General features: G+C 37.9%; 3 protein-coding genes across 4 annotated transcripts; 2 read left to right on the plus strand and 1 right to left on the minus strand.

The window, feature by feature from the left end:
* Window positions 1-2,101: 2,101 nt before the first annotated feature.
* LOC133721578 (U4/U6 small nuclear ribonucleoprotein PRP4-like protein) lies at window positions 2,102-6,086 on the plus strand. The gene is made up of 5 exons (XM_062148233.1): window positions 2,102-2,942; window positions 3,183-3,639; window positions 3,754-3,951; window positions 4,080-4,161; window positions 5,676-6,086. The coding sequence occupies exons 1-5, from the start codon at window positions 2,203-2,205 to the stop codon at window positions 5,768-5,770; spliced, it is 1,572 nt and encodes a 523-aa protein (XP_062004217.1). The 5' UTR covers window positions 2,102-2,202; the 3' UTR covers window positions 5,771-6,086.
* Window positions 6,087-10,925: 4,839 nt separating this feature from the next.
* Window positions 10,926-16,314, minus strand: LOC133723321 (uncharacterized). Its single transcript, XM_062150135.1, has 11 exons — window positions 15,895-16,314; window positions 15,448-15,535; window positions 14,555-14,646; window positions 14,303-14,421; window positions 13,319-13,434; window positions 13,073-13,200; window positions 12,881-12,967; window positions 12,239-12,299; window positions 12,080-12,120; window positions 11,874-11,994; window positions 10,926-11,312 (listed from the first exon to the last, which is right to left on the minus strand). The coding sequence occupies exons 1-11, from the start codon at window positions 16,239-16,241 to the stop codon at window positions 11,253-11,255; spliced, it is 1,260 nt and encodes a 419-aa protein (XP_062006119.1). The 5' UTR covers window positions 16,242-16,314; the 3' UTR covers window positions 10,926-11,252.
* A 1,364-nt stretch (window positions 16,315-17,678) lies between these two features.
* On the plus strand, window positions 17,679-20,803 carry LOC133719728 (uncharacterized). 2 transcript variants are annotated; one of them, XM_062145894.1, is made up of 4 exons: window positions 17,679-17,783; window positions 18,407-18,556; window positions 18,898-19,043; window positions 19,997-20,803. In XM_062145894.1, exons 1-4 carry the CDS (start codon window positions 17,769-17,771, stop codon window positions 20,022-20,024), a joined length of 339 nt encoding a protein of 112 aa, XP_062001878.1. In that variant the 5' UTR covers window positions 17,679-17,768; the 3' UTR covers window positions 20,025-20,803. The 2 variants fall into 2 exon arrangements, with proteins under 2 accessions (XP_062001878.1, XP_062001877.1); XM_062145893.1 differs by having other exon boundaries at window positions 20,225-20,803.
* The last annotated feature ends 796 nt before the right edge of the window (window positions 20,804-21,599 follow it).

Here is a 21,599-nt window from a genome sequence, read left to right on the forward strand (position 1 = left end):
CCGAAAGTTGCAGAGTGCTCCAACTCTAAGGTGAATTAAGGAGCTGGTAGCTTCTTAGATGCTTATGGAGCTGGTAGCTTCTTAGATGCTTATGGAGCTGGTAGCTTATTATTTTCTAGCCTATACTAAAGAGAGCTCTTTTATAAATCTTTTTTTTTTTTTGGTTACAAAAGGAGCCCAAAGAGGCCCAAAACCGAAAAGCGAGAAAAGCTTAACAACAGCATTCCCAGTCCTTCTAGGCCTAGAAACACCATCAAAATCATCTAAAAAAACCTGAGCGGCATGAAGCTCTTTTATGAATCTTTGTAAAAGTATTTACTAATTATCGTATCACAATTGCGTGCTCGAAATTGAGTATATATGTATGGGAAATTCGTCCAAACAGTGTCTGAACTTTTCCAGACTATTAATTTTCATACCTATACTTTGAAAAATGTCATAATGGTACCTGAAGTTTTGGCCCCGACCCAATTTCCGTACCTAGCAACAGTAAAGTCGTCAACGGCGTTAAATTTTGAGGGGTAAATCTGGAACTTCAGGTATTCTCAAGAGAAAATCTTCCAAACAGTGTCTGAACTTTTCCAGACTATTAATTTTCATACCTATACTTTGAAAAATATCAAAATGGTACCTGACAATTTAAGCCCGACCCAATATTCATACCTAGGAACAGTAAAACGGTTGACTCCGTTGAACAGTACCAGAAAAGTATGCCAATAACTACCGTTGGGTTCAAACATTGCCCCCCAGACCTCGAAGTCAAAGGTCTTCGTCTTACCTCAGTTGAGAGCCGCAGAACTCAGCTACCTACCTCAGTTTTCTATCAGGAGAAAAAATTGAACTCGGGTTCTTTACTCCTAACAGAAGCTTTGGTACTAGAAGATATGTTGGAATTCGCTATTACAGATCGAATCCACAATGTGAGGCGTCAACCACCCAATTATTCCCTCTCAGTGATGGCTTCGCCGGCAACGCGATCTTCTCCAGCATCTTCTCTGCTTCGATTTCAATCAAAAATCCCAAAACCCACAATCCAAAAAATCAAATTCAATTATTTGCAGCTGAAATCAATTTCAATTTTTCTTTTTTTGATGGGTTTGGGAGAAGACAACAGAGAAGAAGGAAAGAAAAGTCGTGATTAGGTAGATGCATGTGGAAATTTTGGTAGCTATAACAGCAAAAATGGTTTGGTTTGCAAGTGTTTGCTCGGTTTTAAGCCTAGTTCACCAGATAATTGGAATCATGGAGATTATTCGGGTGGATGCACAAGGAAATTTCGATGCTTTAGGTTGGAATCCGACGAGTCTGATAGCAAAGGAATCTGAAATTTTGGTAATTCCACTTTGGGTCAAGTCTGGGTCCGATCTCTGTCGAAAATGGAATGGCGAAGCGATTCCGATCTCTGTCAAAACAGGATGTCGTAGTTTGGGCAATCTGCTAGACAGCCTTGACGCGGGACCCTAAGTCAGGTTCTGGGGTGTCGGAGGACGATTCCGAATTCAGGTCATCGATGTAGATGAAGGTCGGGTTCCGATCAAGTATGGGTCTGAGCACGGCTGTTGGCGGTGGTCTGGCATCGTACACCGATCTTCCTGAGTTCTTCTGGATACGGGTATATGAATATTTAGATCTAGGTATACCATGTTGATATTGGTATTTGAATCTCGTATTGGGCATGGTAGTTATTGGCATACTTTTCTGGTACTGTTCAACGGAGTCAACCGTTTTACTGTTCCTAGGTATGAATATTGGGTCGGGCTTAAATCGTCAGGTACCATTTTGATATTTTTCAAAGTATAGGTATGAAAATTAATAGTCTGGAAAAGTTCAGACACTGTTTAGAAGATTTTCCCTTGAGAATACCTGAAGTTCCAGATTTACCCCTCAAAATTTAACGCCCTTGACGACTTTACTGTTGCTAGGTACAGAAATTAGGTCAGGGCCAAAACTTCAGGTACCATTATGACATTTTTTAAAGTATAGGTATGAAAATTAATAGTCTGGAAAAGTTCAGACACTGTTTGGACGAATTTCCCTATATGTATCTAAATTGTCGATTAAAGTAAATAAAAAGTAAAAAAAAGGGTATATACACGGAGCGTCGTTAAAAGCAGGGGAGGGAGCTAAATTTGCCCGCTCTAGTTTCTTCCCCAAAACCTCTCAAATTTCGAAACCAGGGTTTTCAGTTTCCAAAGAAAAGAGATGACGATGGAGGAGGAGGAGGAGAAGCTTCTCTCCTCTATAGCAGCTTCCGAGCCCCCCCAAAACGGCGAAGCAGCAGCCAGGACGACCGACTCCGACTCCGGTTCCGATGACGACGCCGCCGCCGCAACTCAAGGAGCCTCCTCCGCCGGAGTCGAATACCATATATCCGAAGAGCAAAAAGCGGCGCGAGAGCGACAGGAGAGAGCAATGCAGCAGCTCTTGATGAAGCGCCGCGCTTCCGCCCTCGCCGTCCCCACCAACGACAACGCCGTCCGGACTCGTCTCCGGCGCCTCGGCGAGCCCATGACTCTGTTCGGAGAGCGAGAGATGGAAAGGCGGGACCGGCTCAGGTCGATTCTGGCCAAGCTCGATTCGGCGCAGCTGGAGACGCTGATGAAAGCTCACGACGAGGACGAGGCTTCTGCTGCTGGTGCTCAAGGCCCCGACGATTCTGACTTCGATCAAGAAATTCAGTACCCCTTCTTCACTGAAGCGACCAGGCCCAGGGCTTTGCGTGACGCTAGGGTTCAGATTGCTCACTACTCGATTCCCAGGGCGGCGTTGCGGCTTCAACGTGCGAGGAGGAAGGAGGAGGATCCGGATGAGGATATGGATGCCGAGATCAACTGGGCTTTAGAGCAGGCCTCCAATTTGAAGCTTGATTGCAGTGAGATTGGGGATGATAGGCCACTTTCTGGTTGCTCATTCTCACAAGATGGCAAATTGCTCGCCGCCTGGTATGTTTTCGATTATTTCGGTGTTTACATTGCAAATTTAGTTTGTGCTAGGCTTGCTTTTTCTTGCTGCTATTTGATTTTTGATGATTGTTTTACTCTATGTGACTAGGAGGTGAAAGGGCTCTTTTCTAACTAGGTCTGTGTAGCTTTTCGGGGCTTTGCTATTGTTATGTATGTTGTGTTTGTATACCATTGCAGAAGTGGTGGATTGAATTGTTGTGTTGTTTTTGCTTTTCGCAGCGCTCTAAGTCCAGTTGCCAAGCTGTGGAGCATGCCTCAAGTAACAAAGGTTGCCACCTTGAAGGGACATACAGAGCGCTTAACCGATGTTGCATTTTCTCCTGTGCAAAATCATCTCTTGGCAACTGCGTCTGCGGATAGGACTGCGAGGTTGTGGAACAGCGAAGGAGCACACCTGATGACATTCGGGGGACATTTGGACCGTCTTGCCCGCATTGCCTTCCATCCCTCAGGAAAGTACTTGGGTACAACTAGCTTTGACAAGACTTGGAGGCTGTGGGACGTAGAGACTGGTGAAGAGTTGCTTCTTCAAGAAGGTCACAGTAGGAGTGTCTATGCAATAGACTTCCACCTGGATGGCTCATTGGTTGCAACTGCTGGATTGGATGCGCTTGCTCGTGTTTGGGACCTCCGTAGTGGTAGAAGTATTCTTACATTGGAAGGCCATGTCAAAAAAGTAAGACTCTAATTTCATATTTTATTTATGTTATTGATGATCTGATGAGATGGACAATTATGGTCGTGCTTACTTTCCCATGATTCATTCATTTTTTTCCATTGTATTTTTCAGGTTCTTGCACTCAGTTTTTCACCAAATGGTTATTATCTAGCCACTGGGGGTGAAGACAACACTTGTAGGATATGGGATTTAAGGAAAAAGAAATCCATATACATTATTCCAGCACACTCCAATCTCATATCACAGGTCAAATTTGAACCTCAAGAGGGATATTTCTTGGTAACTGGCTCCTATGATATGACAGCAAAGGTATCAACTACTTCTGAGCACCATTATTTCTACATTAACTGAATTGGAGTTATTATAATTGTTTATACCATTTTATTGGTTGCTATATCTACTGAATACCATATTTTATCTTGTGTGCAATTTACCAGATATGGTCAGCCCGAGATTTTAAGCCTGTCAAGACGCTCTCTGGACACGAATCAAAAGTTACTTCCTTGGATGTTTCAGGAGGTAAGTTTTCATCCAATATGGTTTTGCATTTTGTTTTTATTTTTTCTTTTCATTTCTTGCTTTTACCATTTGTATGCATGACTTTTCGTATATCACTAACAAATAGGATAGTTTAAAGCATAATAAGAAAATGAGATGACCCTTGAAACCATAATATGTTGATATACGGGGCTTTAGTAGCTACAGTTTACCTGCCCAAACTCCTCTCACTTGCGTATAGAGATTTGCGCTTTACATTTGTCATCCCTTTCTACCTATGTGCCTCTATTAGGCTGTAGTCATATTTTCTTAAATAAGTAGATATACTCATTACATTAACTTTCTACTGTTTACAATCTGATGTGCTTGTCTTCCTGCTTTGAGTTCACCAAGTTAAATCTCTTTTTTTTTTTTTTGTGCAACTTTAACTAGCCGCTCTGAGTAGGAAAACCTTGGGTCATTTTTTTATTGGATCCTTGAGGCAAGTTCATTTTTTGTTGTTCTTGATCATTTTCCCAACCAGTAGTATTTTGCCAACCAGAAATTCTGCCCTCAATAATGTGAAACTAGACATATGCTATACAGCTATTTTGGCATTACTAAGGTAGAAAAGTCCCAGTAGAGAGGATATGATGCCAGCAACTTCACTATTACCCAGCAGCACTCATCCAATAGAGACAACTTTTTGACTCTTGACAATTATCGACTTTACAAAGAGATTTGAAGTCACCACTTCAATCTGGACTCATGTTTAATGTAGGAACACAATGCATGATGACTTACCACTGGCATAAACCATGACCGAAACTCCACTAACATCGGACAATTCATGTACAGTAGAATACACATCTTCCAATAGATTCACTTGTCTGGTAGTAAACAACCCAACTTTAATTGTCACACCCAATTTCAAAGCCTGTTTTACCCCAAAACTGTTGTCTCTTTTAGTTAGTCATCTATCATGAAGGATAATAAAGACTGGACCATTGAGATAAAAAGTTGTCTCTTCAAGTATGGTTCAATCTTACTCTCAATTCAAATCAGATCATCTGGAATGATTTTGTACTATCTCACTCACATTTACTATCTCATTCACACCTTTAATCCCTTTCTTCATGACTGGACATCTGAATGTGTATAGTTTAAGCTTCCGATGCAGAAATTTGGCCTCGTATATGTTGCTGGTGCCTGTTCCACTTTCATAACCTTTGTATGAGGACATAATGGCCTTGTTAACTATAAAAATAATTGATTGTCAGCATCCTATATTACCAGCATCCTTAATTCCCCGTGTTAACCATGTAAAAGGGGGATATAATAAAAATTAGAAAATCATTTTGTTGACAATTGTACAGTCTCTGGTGTGTCATTGACATATAACATTCGTGTATGCATTACCAAACACAAAGAAAAATAACATTGGCATGTAGTGGGACTTGTTCATCAAATTTTCTTCTCTACTTTATTCAGCTCCTTTGCTTCAAAGCTAGTTTATGGGGTTAACATCTAATCCAATGTATTGTTGTTGATGGCAGATGGACATCACATTGCTAGTGTATCACATGACCGAACTATCAAACTATGGTCGAGCGGTACCAATGAGAAGGACCAGGAAATGGATGTTGATTAGGACAAGCTGAATTTGGAAAGGGGAATCAAGTCTTGGCTGATTTTGTTTGGCGATAAGTGGATTATACAAAAAGTTTTTCCGAGACACGAATGTTGGAGACTTACAATTAGATAATGGCTGTATTCAGAGGTAATCCTTGCTGACTGACGTATTTGTGTAGTTTGAATATATTTTTAGTTGTGGAAGTGACCAGCTGTTTACTACCTGTGGAAGAGCTTTCTTATGTAATGCAAAAGGCTTTGAATTCTTTTCATGTTAGATTACTGCTGAATGGTTAACTAATACTCATCTGTTATAGGCTCGTCGTTGTGATTAATTCCTTATGCATTAGTGGCTCAGTTTATAAACATGATATTTGTGTTAAGCTTAGATGAGAATGAAACTGGGTCAAAGGCAAGCGGAGATACTGTAGAGACTGTGTGAACGGATTATTATTCAAAAGCTTATCATGAGATTTAAAACCCATGTATTACAAGATCGTGGTGTGGTATTCGTAATGAGCAAATCATGGACGTTTTCCTTTCCATGCCTCAAGTTTGCTATGGTTGACAGCTGAACAACATGATGGCATTTCTGTTTTCTTGATTGGGAAACCGAGAAAGATCATACTACTCAAAAGATTTGGCAAGTACAGCTGCTTGTCCCTAGTTTATCTTCCCTGTCATCCTGCTAATTGTTTTAGGAATAACTTCATAAGATCATCGGTTCAGATTCATGATCGATGTCGTGGCATATGCCTCGGATGTGATGTGAAATTCTAAGCAATCCTTGCAAGATTTTGATTTTCAAGTAGTTTGAAAATTCTGTAACAAGTCATAACTGAAGTTGCAAAATCTTCAACTCCATTCTATAGCTAGCCTTCATATTCGTACTGGTGCCAGCTGTGTGTGCAAGAGCCTAGACAATATATCTGTTGCATAACTTATCATACAACTTGGTGACATACGATTTCATGCTTGATATGCGACACAAAATCCAGTCCATGCTGCAATCCACACACTCAAGTTATATGATGAATATTTGACAGTATTACTACAGAAGGAAATGGGATTACAAGTGATCTGATTCAAGGATGAAAGGCATTCAAAAAAACAAAAATATCAATTGTATAATAATTTGGAATCATTACACTCCATGGTACATGGATATTATCTACAATGAAATTTAGCAAAAAAAAAAAGCCTTGAAAAATGATGCAGAAGGATTATCTCTGATATAAATACTGTTGATAGCAGTCTAAAAGTTAATGATTGTTGGAATAGTGAGCAATCGAATTTAGATTTTCTCAGATCCAATCTAACTTATGAAGTTGTAAGCTCAGTTATTAAAATTCCAAATGGCTATGATGACTGTGGTTCTGATATGTGTTGGAGCTAGCAATGACCATTTCACTGTCACATCAGCCTACCTTACAACTGTGAAAGAAGATAATATTGCTGATTCTCCTTCGTCCTTGTTATGGAAGTTGCCCATTTCTCCTAAAGCAGAATACTTCTTTTGGCATGGCAAGGTTCTTACTAATGTTGAAAGTGTCAAAAGAAGACTGACTTCTAATTCCTTATGTCCTTTATGCCATAATGAGGCTAAAACCTTGCTTCATTTCCTAAGAGATTGTATAGGGGCTGAAGGGGTTTTGACTGGTATCATTTGTTTTGACACTATCGCTAGAACTATGCATCTGGACTGGTATGCTTGGGTTTCTGCTAATGCTCACTGCAGGAAAGATTGTTTTGGTTGTCTTCTTCACATGTTGGTTCTTATGGAAGTGAGGAAATAAAGCTGTTTTTGATGAGATATTTCATTTCCCTTTAATCCAAGCAAGATTATAATTGATGGTGCTAAGTAGTAGAACGCTGCCAGCATGGTCAGACTGGTTGGAGTAAGCCTTCTGTGAACTTCTATAAGCTCAATGTGGGTGGTGCTAGAAAATCAAAACGGGGACATCGGTGCTGGTGCTATTTTGAGGAGCCATTCTGGCAACTGGACTTCCGGTTATGTGGATAAATTGGTGAATGGTACTGTGCTTCATGGAGTGGGTTGATATTGGCCACAGACGCATCCTAACAATGTCTGAACATCCTGATTGAACGTGATTCTGAAATTCTAACTTGATACAAAATGGTGTGGATGGCCTGCAATTGCTGCCAATTGTAATGGAACAAGTCCTGCATTGTGAAACATCATGTGTATCGTTAAATCAACCAGGGAATTTTTTTTTTTGGTATCGTTAAATCAACCAGGTTGCTGATGTGCTTTTCTAAGTCTGGATCGGATGCTGAGCTTCGAGTACGGAGCAACTTCATCCGCAAGTTATTACTGCAATTTTAGATGACTTGTGTGAAAGTCCTAGGTTTAGGACTGAACTTTGAAATGTAACTAGAATGGTCGTCAAGTTCTATTGATTCTGCAAAATAAAGTCCGAGTTGGAGAGCAAAATTTACATACCTACGAATATATAATAATAAAGCAAGTTGTCATGCAGATTCAAAAAATCATAGCTAGCAGAAGAAATAAGAAACTGTATTAATTATTTTGCTCACATAGAAACAAGCCACCAGAAGAGTTCATCAAAATAGAAAGATAAAGCCATCATAGATTTATCACATATTACAAGTTGCTCCCTTTAATTCGGATTACCAGAAGTTTCTAGTCCTAGATGCAAAGGAGATAAAGAAGCTAGCTAGGCAGCGTCGCCAATATCACCAACTATCGAATACATGGGTGTAGAGGCCATCACAACGCATTTATCATCCTCTTCATCTCAGCAGACCTCCTGGAATCGGGTTCTTCAATTGCTCTCTCAGTGAGTACGTGCTTGATACGACACATTGACTTCCTCACCTGAATTTCATGATGACAACAACAAGGAATCAACAATGATGATAGAATTTGCAAGAAGAATAAACAAAGGAAACTATTGTTCATGCAAAGGAGATTTTGAAGTACTTCAAAGTATTTTTCTGTTGATACAAATCAGAAAATGGTTAAAAGAGAGGGTCATACTTTGGGAAGGCGCTCAGGATTAGGAAAACGAAGATTCTGTGCGTGAAGCATCTGACGATGAGTCATCAGCATGTTTTTCTCTTTAAGCAGAACAAACCATAGCTTATTGAGATCATCCCAAGACTTCAGACGCAGTTCAGATGCCTTCCAACTTCGACCTAATAGCAATTGAAGCAGCAAGCATTGAAATAGCTGAAATATCTATCACTGAAGCAATACATAATGCATCAAGCAGTGTTGTGGAAATATATTGAACGGCATGACATCAGAGAGTCAATATTAGCAGTTGAAATTATGCAAAATGTCTTGGATAGTTGCAAATAGAATTTCTTCAAGCTCTAGTAAGACCAAATTTTCAAAGCGAGTTATTAAGTTTAATTAAGAATGAGATCATCCAACTAATACAGAGTTTAATTCCTAGTATCGCTGCAACCAAATTCCTTCTATGGAATCACCTGACTTTTGGTAAACCCATATAGCATTGATATAATAATCACTTAACAATATATAGTAATTGATCTTTTCCTATATATTGCAACTTCGATTTTCTTGGAAGTTGGAAATAATAGAAATATTGATCTTTCTCTGCATTTCAGCTCTAATTGGTATAGAGATTCTTATTAAATAACACTGACCAGAAAACATAATAAACGAAAACAGTGACAAAAGAATCCTTGACATCAACAATGATCAGCAGTTCAACTTCAACCCACATGATATACCTTTCTTCTATAGCTCTAATTCTAGATTATACAGATACCATGTAAATTGTGCAGGTCAGCAAAATGCATACTACCAACCTTACAATGTCTGGATCATTTTGCAACCAAACGACTGAAATTGTAATTCTGCATACCACCAATCTTACAGCATTAAGATTCTTTATAGTCGTGAAACAAATGTAACTGAAAATGCAGTTATTTTCTGATGAACAATTCAACCATAATCCGAGTCATCTTAAGCTCTGCATTCATATACCACCTATGTGAAAAGAGAACCTAATTAACCTCTGCCGAGCACTTTGAATTTCTTTAATTGATTCTCACTAAGTATACAATTAATTGACTCTCACTAAGTATACAATCCAATTACCCCAATTCATAAATGCACTGAACAACAGAAAACAAGGAAAACGAAAAGCATTGTACCATATACAACTGGCTTTTCACATTAAAAGCACACTAAAAGCAAAACTGATTTTAATTTATCTTATGGTCCCTGGAACATGAAGCAAAGCTCCGCCACTCTGAAATGCAAGTTCAATGTTATTTTTATAATCATAGTGTTTACATAAATATCAGGGGATTGAAGACTGCATCAAGTGTTGAGAATGCATTTAGTCATGACAGTGATAGTATGCTTTTTTCATTTCAATATTGTCATGCTTACTGGTGAACTCGTTTTTCCATCAAGCTGATGATTAGTTGACCCCTGTTTTCAAATAAATTCATCTAAAAGCTGGTTTTTTTTTTTTTTTTTTGGCAGAAGAACAAACTGGAAAATAAAAGATAAAATGAAACATTAATAATGGGGATTTAGAGATAGGATCATTGCTGGGTAAAGGAAGGCCCTTAGTCTATCAAGGGTTGGTTTAGTTGGGTGAAGAGGCTCTTCTGAATCTAGGTAGGTCCTACCGTCCTATGCTCCAGTCTTATTTGAGAGTTCACTTGAGCATCTCAAACACAATAGTGGCACTGCTTATAAGTTCAAACCTTTCACACACACAGAGAATAAGAATCACATTTATTTACTTTCACAGACTGAAAGTAAAATAACTCTCAAGAGAAGAAAAAGAAGCAGACTTGCAACCCTTTAATAGATTATTCCTGGGTAATCACAGGAGCAGATGATACCAAACCCAGAAGACTGGTCCTCACAAAAGCCGAACTCTTGCATGGCAGAACCAACCGAGCCATTTCAATTCAAAATCCTAAACAAAGCTACTGTAATCCCAATAAAGATTCCAACTTTAACTTGGAGTTGAATACCCAGATGCCTAAAACCCAATAAGATGCCCTTAAAACCTAGATCAAAAAGACGCAGAGAGAAAAAACAGACCCCATTGCTACTTCTTATAAAAATATATGGATAAGAGAAATACTAAACAGAAATTTAAAAAAAAAAAAATGGGTTCAATAAAATATGCAGAAGATTTGAGAGAGAAATTGGATGGCTTCTTGTTTGATTTGAGGCAAATCATAATCTCTTTCCTGGTAATATTACATGGACTGTATAGGATTTGACATGACAACATAATGTTTTCCATCAACGGTTAAAATACAAATTGAACTCTAATTTCATCTATTATGAATGCTCCCCTTTTGTTAAATTAATTTAAACACATACAAGTTGTAACCCATCTCAAGAATGTCAAAACTTCAAAGTGATGTCTAATCTATGTGTTGCCGATGGTATTGACTCGCTTGCAGGAAATGTATGTTTGTGGACGCTTGCTTGTAGAAGTTGGTTCTTTTTTGCCTCATTTATACCAACCAGCAAGGAAGTATCTCAACAGGAAACAGAAGCAGCATGCTAGAGCCTGTTGCATGTAGATAAACATTCATCAAATGAGACGCTTACACAATTAACAGACGAAAAATGCATAATCATGCAGGACAGGATGTTTAGGCTACTGTCGCAAAACCATGATAGAGATGAAGGACAAAATATTGGATTGAGTTCTAGGAAAGAGACCCAAAAGAAACACATTAATCTGACTTTTTCTGAATATTAAGGATAAAAGTTTACATACCAAGACTCTTCCCAATCTACTTTTAATAAGGATCACAGCAACCTAATATCCAGGCCCTAGAAGAATCCTTCAACACATACTAAATCATACACAGACCTCAAAATACTTAAATCTCACGACTGGTCTGACTTCTAAAAAAGACCTAAATCTCACGACTGGTCTCATGACTTCCAAAAAAGACCAAGACAAGCATTCTTAGGCACAATAGGGAGAAATCAACTAAAAATGCCGGTTTAAAGGCTCTAAATAGGACACATATTGCAGTTATTCACATCTGCCTATTCAGACTCAGGATAACATGCCTTGGAATTTGCAGGTTATACGCACAACTAAAAATGAATAAATCACCTGGAAAACGAGAAGATAAACACAAAGTTTCTTCTCTGTCATCCTGCCAAATTGTCTTAGGAACAAGTTTACAAGCGTCCCATCATTTGTCCCAGTCAGCAGTCCAGTTTCAGGATCGAACCTGAAGAATAACAGATATGGAATATATTTATAAAGATTGTTAACAGAAGATGGCTCCAGCAGTTCTGGCAGTTACAAAAAGCTACCTTGGGAGACGATGGCGCGGACATGGAATGATCCCAGCAAGCTGAAAAAGATAACAGCAGATAAGATGCCTCACATGTCATGAACTGTGAGTTAATCCTACCCATGCGTAATTGTTATATGCATAGAGGGGAGAGAGAGAAGAGAGAACTAGATCAAACCTGGGGCAGCGACAAGAGAAAGTTCAAGACTTGAGGGAGAAAGAAAATCAGGAGCGTTTCACTGAACCAGAAAATTCAAAAGGAGAAGGAAAACAAAGGTCAATAATCAGGCAGATAATAATGGAAAGAAAATATATTGGCAAAGGAACATCCTGATTCCACAAAGGTATTAATGTTATTGGTCTAATTGAAAGAATTTTACTTCTGCACTCTTACATATTTTATGTTTAACTAGAAATCATGATCTACGACGAGCTCCACACTTTTCACACCAGTTGCAGCTCAGTTTATAGTCTGATGTTCACTTATAGGCTCTCTAATGTAAGATTCTAAGGGTGCTTGAGGGACCAATTATTTCTTACGAAATACCGGAAACAGCAGCTTTTAGTTGGATAATAAACAATAAAAAGAACTAGTTGTGGGGAATCAATTCAAACACATAGGTTCCAAATACAGCGCAATGAAGAACAAGGAAATTCCACCAGATTCTTCTACATATGCACGAATGTAAGTTCCATGTATACAGAAAATTCTCTGAGTATGAGAATTGTCTATGGAGGAAGCCATAACTAAAGATGCAAAATTATGGTCCCACATGTGTTATCCATATTACAGTGAAATTGAAAGATAAGAGGAACACACCTAAAATGGCCAAGAATCCCAACTACAGCCATAGTCATCCCAGCAAAGTATGTGTAAGTATCTCCAACAAAAGCTGAAGAAGGATACCTGAATTAAGGCAGAAAAAAAATATATATTAAGGTTCAATACTTCCACAAGTCCAAAGCCATGAGCATAAGAAACTCGGTAACTAAATACAGGAAGAAGCATCACCAGTTGTAAGAGAACAATGCCAAGGAGGTTGCCAGTAAGGGTTGGGCAAGATATATAGAGAATGCGTGTGCCATCTTGTACTCAAAATCTACAGATGCTCCAATTTGCATGATATTGTGTATTAAAATCTGCAGATCAGTAAGAGAGGAATGTCGAGGTATGTTATGTTTCTTGTGTCTTTCAACAAAGATTCTTTCTTATCCAAAACATAAATTTTGCAACTGTATCATAAATCCTTATACTTACAGCAGATGCAATTACAACTGTCTGGCCAACTTCAAGACCATTCAATCCAGCATGAATATTAATTGAGTTTGTACAGAAAACCGCCAAAAGTCCCATATATAGTTTATACATCCATCCTTCACATCCAAGCAAAAAAATAGACCAATAAATTAAGTATGTGGTATTCATTCGTTCAAGTGTAACTGTGGCCAATACTAAAAATTAACAATTTTATTGCATATAACATAGTTATCTACCGACATCTTCAATTTATTACAACTATTTTAATTTATAACAGATAGATGCAGAATTTACATGTTTCCCAATGCCTTGCTTGTGGGTTTCATTCCAGTTACTAATATATTCATCTCAGCGAAAGATGAGTGCTAGTGTGTGTCATGTGTCATGTGTCAAGGAAAAGACTAGGAGACCACGCCCATCCTTTGACATGGCAAAACAAATTAATTACAGTCTGCTCAGATTAAGTAGCAACGTTTAAAAACCTTTTATCTCTTAAATCCATTGGTTGCCATACAATCTCACGTTTACTGGATATTCAGTTTGATATGAAATATAAGATGGACATGGCAACAAGAAATCCGGTCGATGCCAAGTTTATTATAATAAAGCTTACATAATCCTAATTAACAGTGTTAATATAACTATAGATGTGACTACAAGTTATCTGATTCCTTGGGCTTCACTATGGCGAACCTAATATGTCCACACACAAATTAATTAACACCTCACATATGGTTACCTTCAGGTGCACAATTTTTTGTCAGACAATTTGTGTTTATGATACTTCATGAGTCTCAATGTCACATCTTTACATCCTTAAGTGCAAAAATAAATAAATAACATAACTGAAATGTCTTTTATCATTTCAGAGAGAGGGAGGGAAGGAGGGGGAGAGAGAGAGAGAGAGAGAGAGAGAGTACATTATTACAATAATGAGTTTATTATTTACTAAATAATTATACCAACATGTTAGGATGAGCATACCTAGATCCCAGACCTCTAGCCCAACATATGGAACAAGAGGCTTCGGTATGATAATAGTTGTATGTCCAGCATAAGCCATCAGCAGAGGTAAAGCTGCAATTGATGGCAGTATTAATTTCCTGCTCTTCACAAATACAAGAAAGCATACAGGAATGAATATTAGTTTGGAGAGCCATCTGCGATTTCACATATATAAAGCATAAAGGAAATCAAATTTGTATTTATAATCTAGAATAATGACCGGATACTCACACTCTCCACGGTACATCAAGAACATCATCTACAAATCCCAGCAATACCATAAGGCATATGGAGGCTAATGCTGCATTGTACTCAACAAGCCACTGCATGATTGAAATATATGACAGTGAGGTCTTCCACGAATAAGACAAATATCCACAACTTACTGACATGAAATTAGAAACACGAAGCCATGATAGGTGATGCAAAAGGAATATAATCCATCAAGTCAAAGAGTTGTTTACCATGTTAGTTCTCTCATTACAGTTATTGACTCATTCTAACTCTAAATTTAAGAGTATTTGTACTCCGAGTCTATCCTTTATTCATTTTCTACTCCACATCTCAGCATTCACATTCCAGTAATCCTCATCACATGGGCATCATCTTCACCATTTGACAGTGTAACACAAAGCAAGGGTCATGTGACTATCCTACAAAATTCTAGATAAAAAATTCAAGCATTTAATGCCTAATGAAGCATTACCTTACAAACACCAGTTTTGCATGACCATAGCCTCTAATTCAATCCATTACTCTAACACAGCCACATGATCATCAAACAGGGCCAGGTCTTCCCTAGGACCATTGCCTAAATGACCTACGACCCCAAAATATGAAACCCCTATCTATTTATTATTAATAGAGGCTACCTTTCCAATTTCTCTCCATTTATCTCTAACATCCTAAACAACCTCCATGAATACTTCTGTAAAACAATATTTTGAGCTGTTTCAATTACTTTTCTCTCCTATGTCATCACAATATTTTCTTTTAGACTTTCCCCTTGGAGAAGCCACTCAGGCATCACCAAAAGCTACGTGTTTCATCTCATAGCAAGAGTTCCAAATATCAAGGGAAAATGCATATTCCTGCAATCAATATAAATGAAAGAACATACTTACATTTGAATCTGCAGTGAAGTTGAAATACTGAAATAATATCGAAAAGACCAAGAAGACAATTCCAACAACAATGCCCAACGACTCTGGCCTGAGAAGCAAAAGCACTAAAATTAAGTGGGAAGTACGAAACATTGTACGAATACAAAATCACAGTAACCCCATAACAGCAATAGAAATCGATCTTTGTTACTAAAATCAATTCTCAAATACAAAAGTTATCAATCACTGTGCTTTATTTGTCGAAAATACTGAATTCCATATTCACAATGCACCATTCTGCTCCTAGACATTCAGAAAATATTTGCACTGGAATAAAAAGAACAAGTCTAGAATGAAAGACTAAATCTTTGAGATTTTGTAAATCATGAAAAGCAAACACTTGACGACTAAGGACACGAAAAGCAATTGCAACACATACCCAATTCAGTAAGTAGAAGAAAGACTCACACTTTAATAGTACCCTGAGGAGTACCCTTTTTGTTAATATCGTAGCCAAACAGATTGCGCCTGAGAACGTATCTAGAAGCCACAGGGATCAACTTAACGGTGACGAAGAACGCCGCGAGGCTGAGGGCGGCATTGATCAGAATCGAATTTCTGAGCTCCTGCTCAATCTTGTAATGGTACAAGACCAGGTAAAAGTAGGGGACGGAGAACAACGCCGTCAGCTTGAGAATCACACCAGACTTGGGTGCTGAGATTGGCGCTTCTTGGGTTTTGGGTGGCTCGCGATCGCTTGGTTTGGTCTGAGTCGAGGAGGACGAGTTTGTTGAAGCTCGCTTCCGAGCGGCCATGGCTCTCTGAACTGTTAACTCTGATCTGAGTTAGAGTAGTGTCTTTGTCTATTGTTTCTTTTGCTTCAAACTTGCGTTTTGACCCCAGAGAAATCAAATCATGACTCTCTCTGGTGTCCACCTTCTCGTCATGCCGACCAATCCCTTGTGGCCAACTCATCACAGTAAGAAAGAAACTATTTATTTACTTTTGGGGGTGACAATATTTACTTTTGGGGGTAATCAATGAAAAGTGTTCTTTTTAATTTTTTATTGATCCCAATATATATTTTTTGGCATAAATGTCAATTTAGTACCATATGTTTTACATCAATATCAATTTACTACCCTAGTTCTTATTTCAACTAATTTGTTATCTTAGGTATTTAAAATTAGTGCAATTTGATATATTGGGTTTTATTTTAGCTAATTTGCTAGTCTAAAACTTTCAAAATTAACTAATTTTCTTTCTAAATTTTCAAAACTAGCCATTTACTATCTCAGGTTTTCAAAAGTAATCAGTGTTTGTACGGAGAAATGGACGAAGTCAAGTTAATTTGACAGAATAGTAGTAAAGTGGCTAAACTTGAAAACCTAAGGTAGTAAATTGGCAAAAATTGAACATAGATTACCAAGACTATGGTAAAGTAAACCTACAGTAGCAAATATTGGCTATTAAACCTAATTTTTTCATTCTCACTCTTGTATTAGGCTCCAAAAAATTCGAATATTCTTATTGGCCCGAACCACCACATTGCACTGTTACGTAGTAATCCGATACCACAAAATAATTAGTCATTGGGAGAAGGTCTTCCGTAGACCGTAGGGCAATTGTGCCACCTAGATGATATGGTTGTCAGTGAATATCCAACATCTTACATTTATGTACTTACAACTATCTCTAACTTCCCGGACAGAAATGCGAAAACTTTTCACACCCACCTCCTAATACAATTGTCAACTCAAATATGACACGACTCGATGCACAGTTTGAAACCTTCATGAAATAAAATTGGTTAAACCTTTACAATTAAAAAGAGGTCATTTGTCAATGGTCAGGATGCAATCTATGAGGATTCGTGTTAGGTCTGGGAATTCCACACTGAGAAACCGATACCGATCCCATCCGATTCGAGCCGAAACCGATTAGGTCGGTATGAAAAGTCGTTTAGCCGGCATCCGGATCCGAACCGTACCGACATCCATGTAAATGGGTCGGTACCAGTATGGGTCAAAAACATATTGTATTGGTTGATCCGACCCGAATTTTCTAACGACTAAAATTCGACACACGACTTGTCGTATCATTTAGCTCTAAATTCCCTATTCCTTCGCGTTTTCACTTTTCAATTCAAACCCCAATCCTAAAAGGCTAAAGCAACTCAGCCTCCATCCCTAAAACAAAGGCTCTCATACTCTCAGTCCTCTCAGTCCAAATCAGACTTCGAGCGTGAAGAAGTTAAGAGCCTCATTTTGACTCCAAGTCGATTAGCAGTACTGTAGTAGCTTCTCACTCTCTCAGTCTCTCAGATTCTTCACTCCGAATCAATGGGAAAACTGCGAGTAAGTCTCTCACTCTCTCAAATTTTTCTGTTTCCATTCATGGCTCGATTAGCAGTAGCTTTTACTTGTTAATTTCTTTACACTTTACAGAGATATGACCAAGTCGCCATTGTTGAGCAATAACTGCAATAATTTGAAATAGCAGTAGCTTTTAGTCTTTTACTTTTTTTTTTTTTTTAAAGAAGCGGAATAAGAGCGAGCTCTTTACTCTTACCCGAATTTATTGATGTAGGAAAAAAGAAGTACAAAGCAAGGGGGGCTATACCAAAATCTTGCCAAAAGAAAAGAACAAAATAGTAGGATCAACAAAAACAGAAGTACAAAAGTAAACAAAGAAACCAAAACTAAATACAAGTTTTGGAGTCTTTTACTTGTTAATTTCTTATGGAGTTGTCTGCTATGAATTTATGATGGAAAGTTTATGTCATAATAGCAGTAGCTTTTAAAGAGTTGTATGTTCTGATGTAATGTTATATCATAGCTGATTGTTGATTAATTAACTTGTTTCAATTTACTTGTAACATTTTGTTGCTTAATTTACTTGTTTAAGTTTATATCATATCTAATTTTTGCTTAATTTACTTGTGTTTATATCTGATTGTTGCTTAATTTACTTGTTTCAGTTAAAAAACAGTAAGAAGAGATCTCAAGTACATAAAGAAGCATATTCTAGTCTAGTTGTGTCTTCAACTGGTACCTCTCCCTCAATCCCTGAGAAAGCTGAAGAAGATGTCACTCAAGCAGGAGCAAGAGCTCCATCTTCGTCTGACAAGGTTAGTAGCAATCCTCGAGCTAATAGAAAACGTAGTTGGGTGTGGGAGAACTTTGTGGAATACAAAGATTTAAAAGTCACTAAAGTGAAGGGTCGGGAAGATATTGGGTGCGTTTGGGGGGGCTTTTTTGCTCCCCTGCTTATAAGCACCTGACCTGTGTGCGTTTGGTAAACCTGCTTTTGCCCAGCTTTTGGCAGAAGCCACTGCTTCTTTTGGTCGAAAAGCCGAAGCCAGCAATCCCATGCTTTTAGAAGCAGGCACTGGCTTTTCCACTGTAGCGGGAGTTACTGTAGTTTAATGAACATTTTGAAATACCGGGTTGTGTCCTCTCTTCCTTTCAGCAATTACACCACACTGCCATCAAACCCTTCTCTTCCATCAAACACTGCTCTTGCATCTCACTGACTGCCTCCTCTCATTCGTGTTCGAAGCCTCAATCCAATCCCCAGATTTTCGTACCAGGCTCTGAAAATCGAAAGCTCTGCAGGTATTAATAACTCCTCCCTTTTCCATTTCAGTTCCTATTTCATCTTGCATTTCTCAATCTATGATTCCCTATCTGGGTTCTTCTTTGATTCGCTTAATTCTTATTTGGGTCATGCTTCTATATTCAAATCCTTGTTTGCAATTGTTATTGAGTAAGCTTGATGGTTTATAAGTTCACAGTTTCAACCAAGAAGCTGATTACTTTGTAGTTAAAGCTAGAATCTTGTTTGTCAAGAGGTGCTCGCCTCTTGTTTCCTTTGTTTGTCTTTTCAATTACTAATTATCTAGCTGCTACTTTTATTCTGTATTGCTATATGACATTGGGTTTCTGGGCTTTGAAGAAGTGCATGTTTGATCTGGGATTTTGGTTGTTTTTTTTTCAAATTTTGCTAGCTACAGATTGCTTGGTTTTCTTTGAGAAGCATACAACAGTAGAGTTTTGAATTGCTTTAGGAGAGTTGTTTCTGGAATTTGAACTCATTAGTGAGCTGCTGAAAATGTAATTGATCTTTAAACTGTTCTACTTGTGTCCATCTCTACTTCTCCAATTAGGGAAAATTGATTGAGGAATCATAAGTGATGTATTGATGAGAAGAAGAATATGACTGGTTTTGTTTGAATTTGTTGATCAAGGTACTGGTATAACTGATCTTTACCTAGAAATAAAACTTTAGGACACACGCATTACCAAAAGAAAGTATGAATGAACTTTGAGTGAAGTTTGAGTTTGAACTTTGAGTATGCTGCTTAAGTGAAGTTTCCATTCTTTGAGTGAACTTTGAGTTTGGCATTCAGGGCTATTGGATTTTTCCTGAGATGGGCTGCTATTGTTTTTTGCTCCTTTTATTTTACTGAAGACGCCCATTTCTGGAACTTGTTGGCTCCGCGTCCACCATTTCTGGATCACTGACTAACCTTGAGTTTCTTGACCTGTCCAAAAACAACTTGAGCCAGTCAATTCCTAGTAGTCTGGGGAACCTAGTGAAACTGCACCACCTGAACTTGAGCAACAATGAGTTGAGCCATGGAACCCCAACTAAGTTGGGTCAGTTGAAGCAGCTGTCTGTGCTAGATTTGAGTCATAATTTTCTTAGTCAAGAGATACCAAAGGAGTTTTGTAATTTGGAAAGCCTGTTGACACTGAATATGTCCCACAATAACCTCTCTGGTATTGTTCCCTAGACTTTTGCTGACCTTCGTGGCTTGGAGTTCGTTGACATATCATACAATCGATTATGGGGTCCGATTCCAGAAAACAAAGCATTTCAAGAAGCTCCTATAGACGCATTGCAAGGGAATCAAGGTCTGTGTGGCAATGCTACAGGTCTACAGCCCTGCACTAAGAATCCTGGCAAAAAGAAGCACAGCTCGAACATTGGTTACAAAGTCGTGTGCTTGGTAATCCCACCTGTGGTAGGAGTACTTATACTTGTTTTCTATGGAATTTATATCACTTACAGAAGAAAAAAGAATTGTCAAAAAACAGATGAAGAGGACTTGCACCTAAAGAATCCACAGTTTAGGCCTACCATGTATGACGTTTCTCAGTTTATAACAATGCAAATCGATCTCTCAGATAGAGTTGGACTAATACAAGGCTCAATATGTGTTTGATTATTTAGTGAGCAGAATCTGAACAAATGTAGTAAAGTTTCTAGATATGTAATTTTGGTAGACTGTGCTAGTATTAATATGTAGACTGGATTTATATTGTTGACTCCCAATGCTTTGGAGAGTCATTATTTGATTTGTCCTCTTCAAAATAATGAAAAAATTAAACGCCACTAGTGCCTTTCAGTACAAGATATATGGTAGGAATTCTCTATTAATATTGGTTTTTCAACAAAGACAATATCACTAGGTGAAATAAAATGGCTTGCATACAAGTTTAAGCAGCCACTGAAGAAAATAAAGCAGAGGACAAGAATCAAAACATTGAAACAAATAAAACCAAATCGTTTCATCCAACTTGACTGAGAAAATCCACATTTTGCAATTTGAGTTTTGTTCCATATCACTTTTTGATGGCAAATTATATATTGTGATGAGAAAGATCAAGCCTTTCCACCATTGAATGGTTCAAACCGCAGCTAATTAATGCCAATCCAAGAACAATAATATGATTTGTTGCCACCATGACACTTCATAATTATATACGGAGACATGCACATCGTGATAGGCATTTTGTTCACGGTAAAGAAAGAGAAGGTGATGGGTCAAGTCGTGGGATAGAGATGGATGATGATGTAGAAGAAGAATATCATGGTCATGGTGCACAAGAAATGGAAATAATAAGAAATAACATTACTCAAAGTTTGATGAGTGCGCGTAATAACGTGAACATTTGAATATGTTATGATATTTTTTGTGGTTACTTGATGCGAACCAGAAACCAATTGTTATTAATGTTACTAATATATTTGTTCAAGTTATTTTTAAAATTATCCAATAGTAATCATATGCTCACCATAATTTATAAAAATTTAAAGTTGACAAAAATGAATAAGGACGTAATAAAGATTAAAAATAATAACAAAAGCATTTGATCAACATTGTA

Source organism: Rosa rugosa, chromosome 7 (assembly GCF_958449725.1).
Source record: "Rosa rugosa chromosome 7, drRosRugo1.1, whole genome shotgun sequence".
Lineage (NCBI taxonomy): Eukaryota > Viridiplantae > Streptophyta > Magnoliopsida > Rosales > Rosaceae > Rosa > Rosa rugosa.

Coding starts and splice junctions, on each gene's coding strand:
- LOC133721578 (XM_062148233.1), top strand. CDS start 2,203: ATGACGATGGAGGAGGAGGAGGAGAAGCTTCTCTCCTCTATAGCAGCT. Junction 3,640..3,753: donor TGGAAGGCCATGTCAAAAAA/GTAAGACTCTAA, acceptor TGTATTTTTCAG/GTTCTTGCACTCAGTTTTTC. Junction 4,162..5,675: donor TTCCTTGGATGTTTCAGGAG/GTAAGTTTTCAT, acceptor TGTTGATGGCAG/ATGGACATCACATTGCTAGT.
- LOC133719728 (XM_062145893.1), top strand. Junction 18,557..18,897: donor CTCCATCTTCGTCTGACAAG/GTTAGTAGCAAT, acceptor TCTTCCTTTCAG/CAATTACACCACACTGCCAT. Junction 19,044..20,224: donor GAAAATCGAAAGCTCTGCAG/GTATTAATAACT, acceptor ATTGTTCCCTAG/ACTTTTGCTGACCTTCGTGG.
- LOC133723321 (XM_062150135.1), bottom strand. CDS start 16,241: ATGGCCGCTCGGAAGCGAGCTTCAACAAACTCGTCCTCCTCGACTCAG. Junction 13,201..13,318: donor CAGTTGTAATTGCATCTGCT/GTAAGTATAAGG, acceptor ACTGATCTGCAG/ATTTTAATACACAATATCAT. Junction 12,968..13,072: donor GCATTGTTCTCTTACAACTG/GTGATGCTTCTT, acceptor GCCTTAATTCAG/GTATCCTTCTTCAGCTTTTG.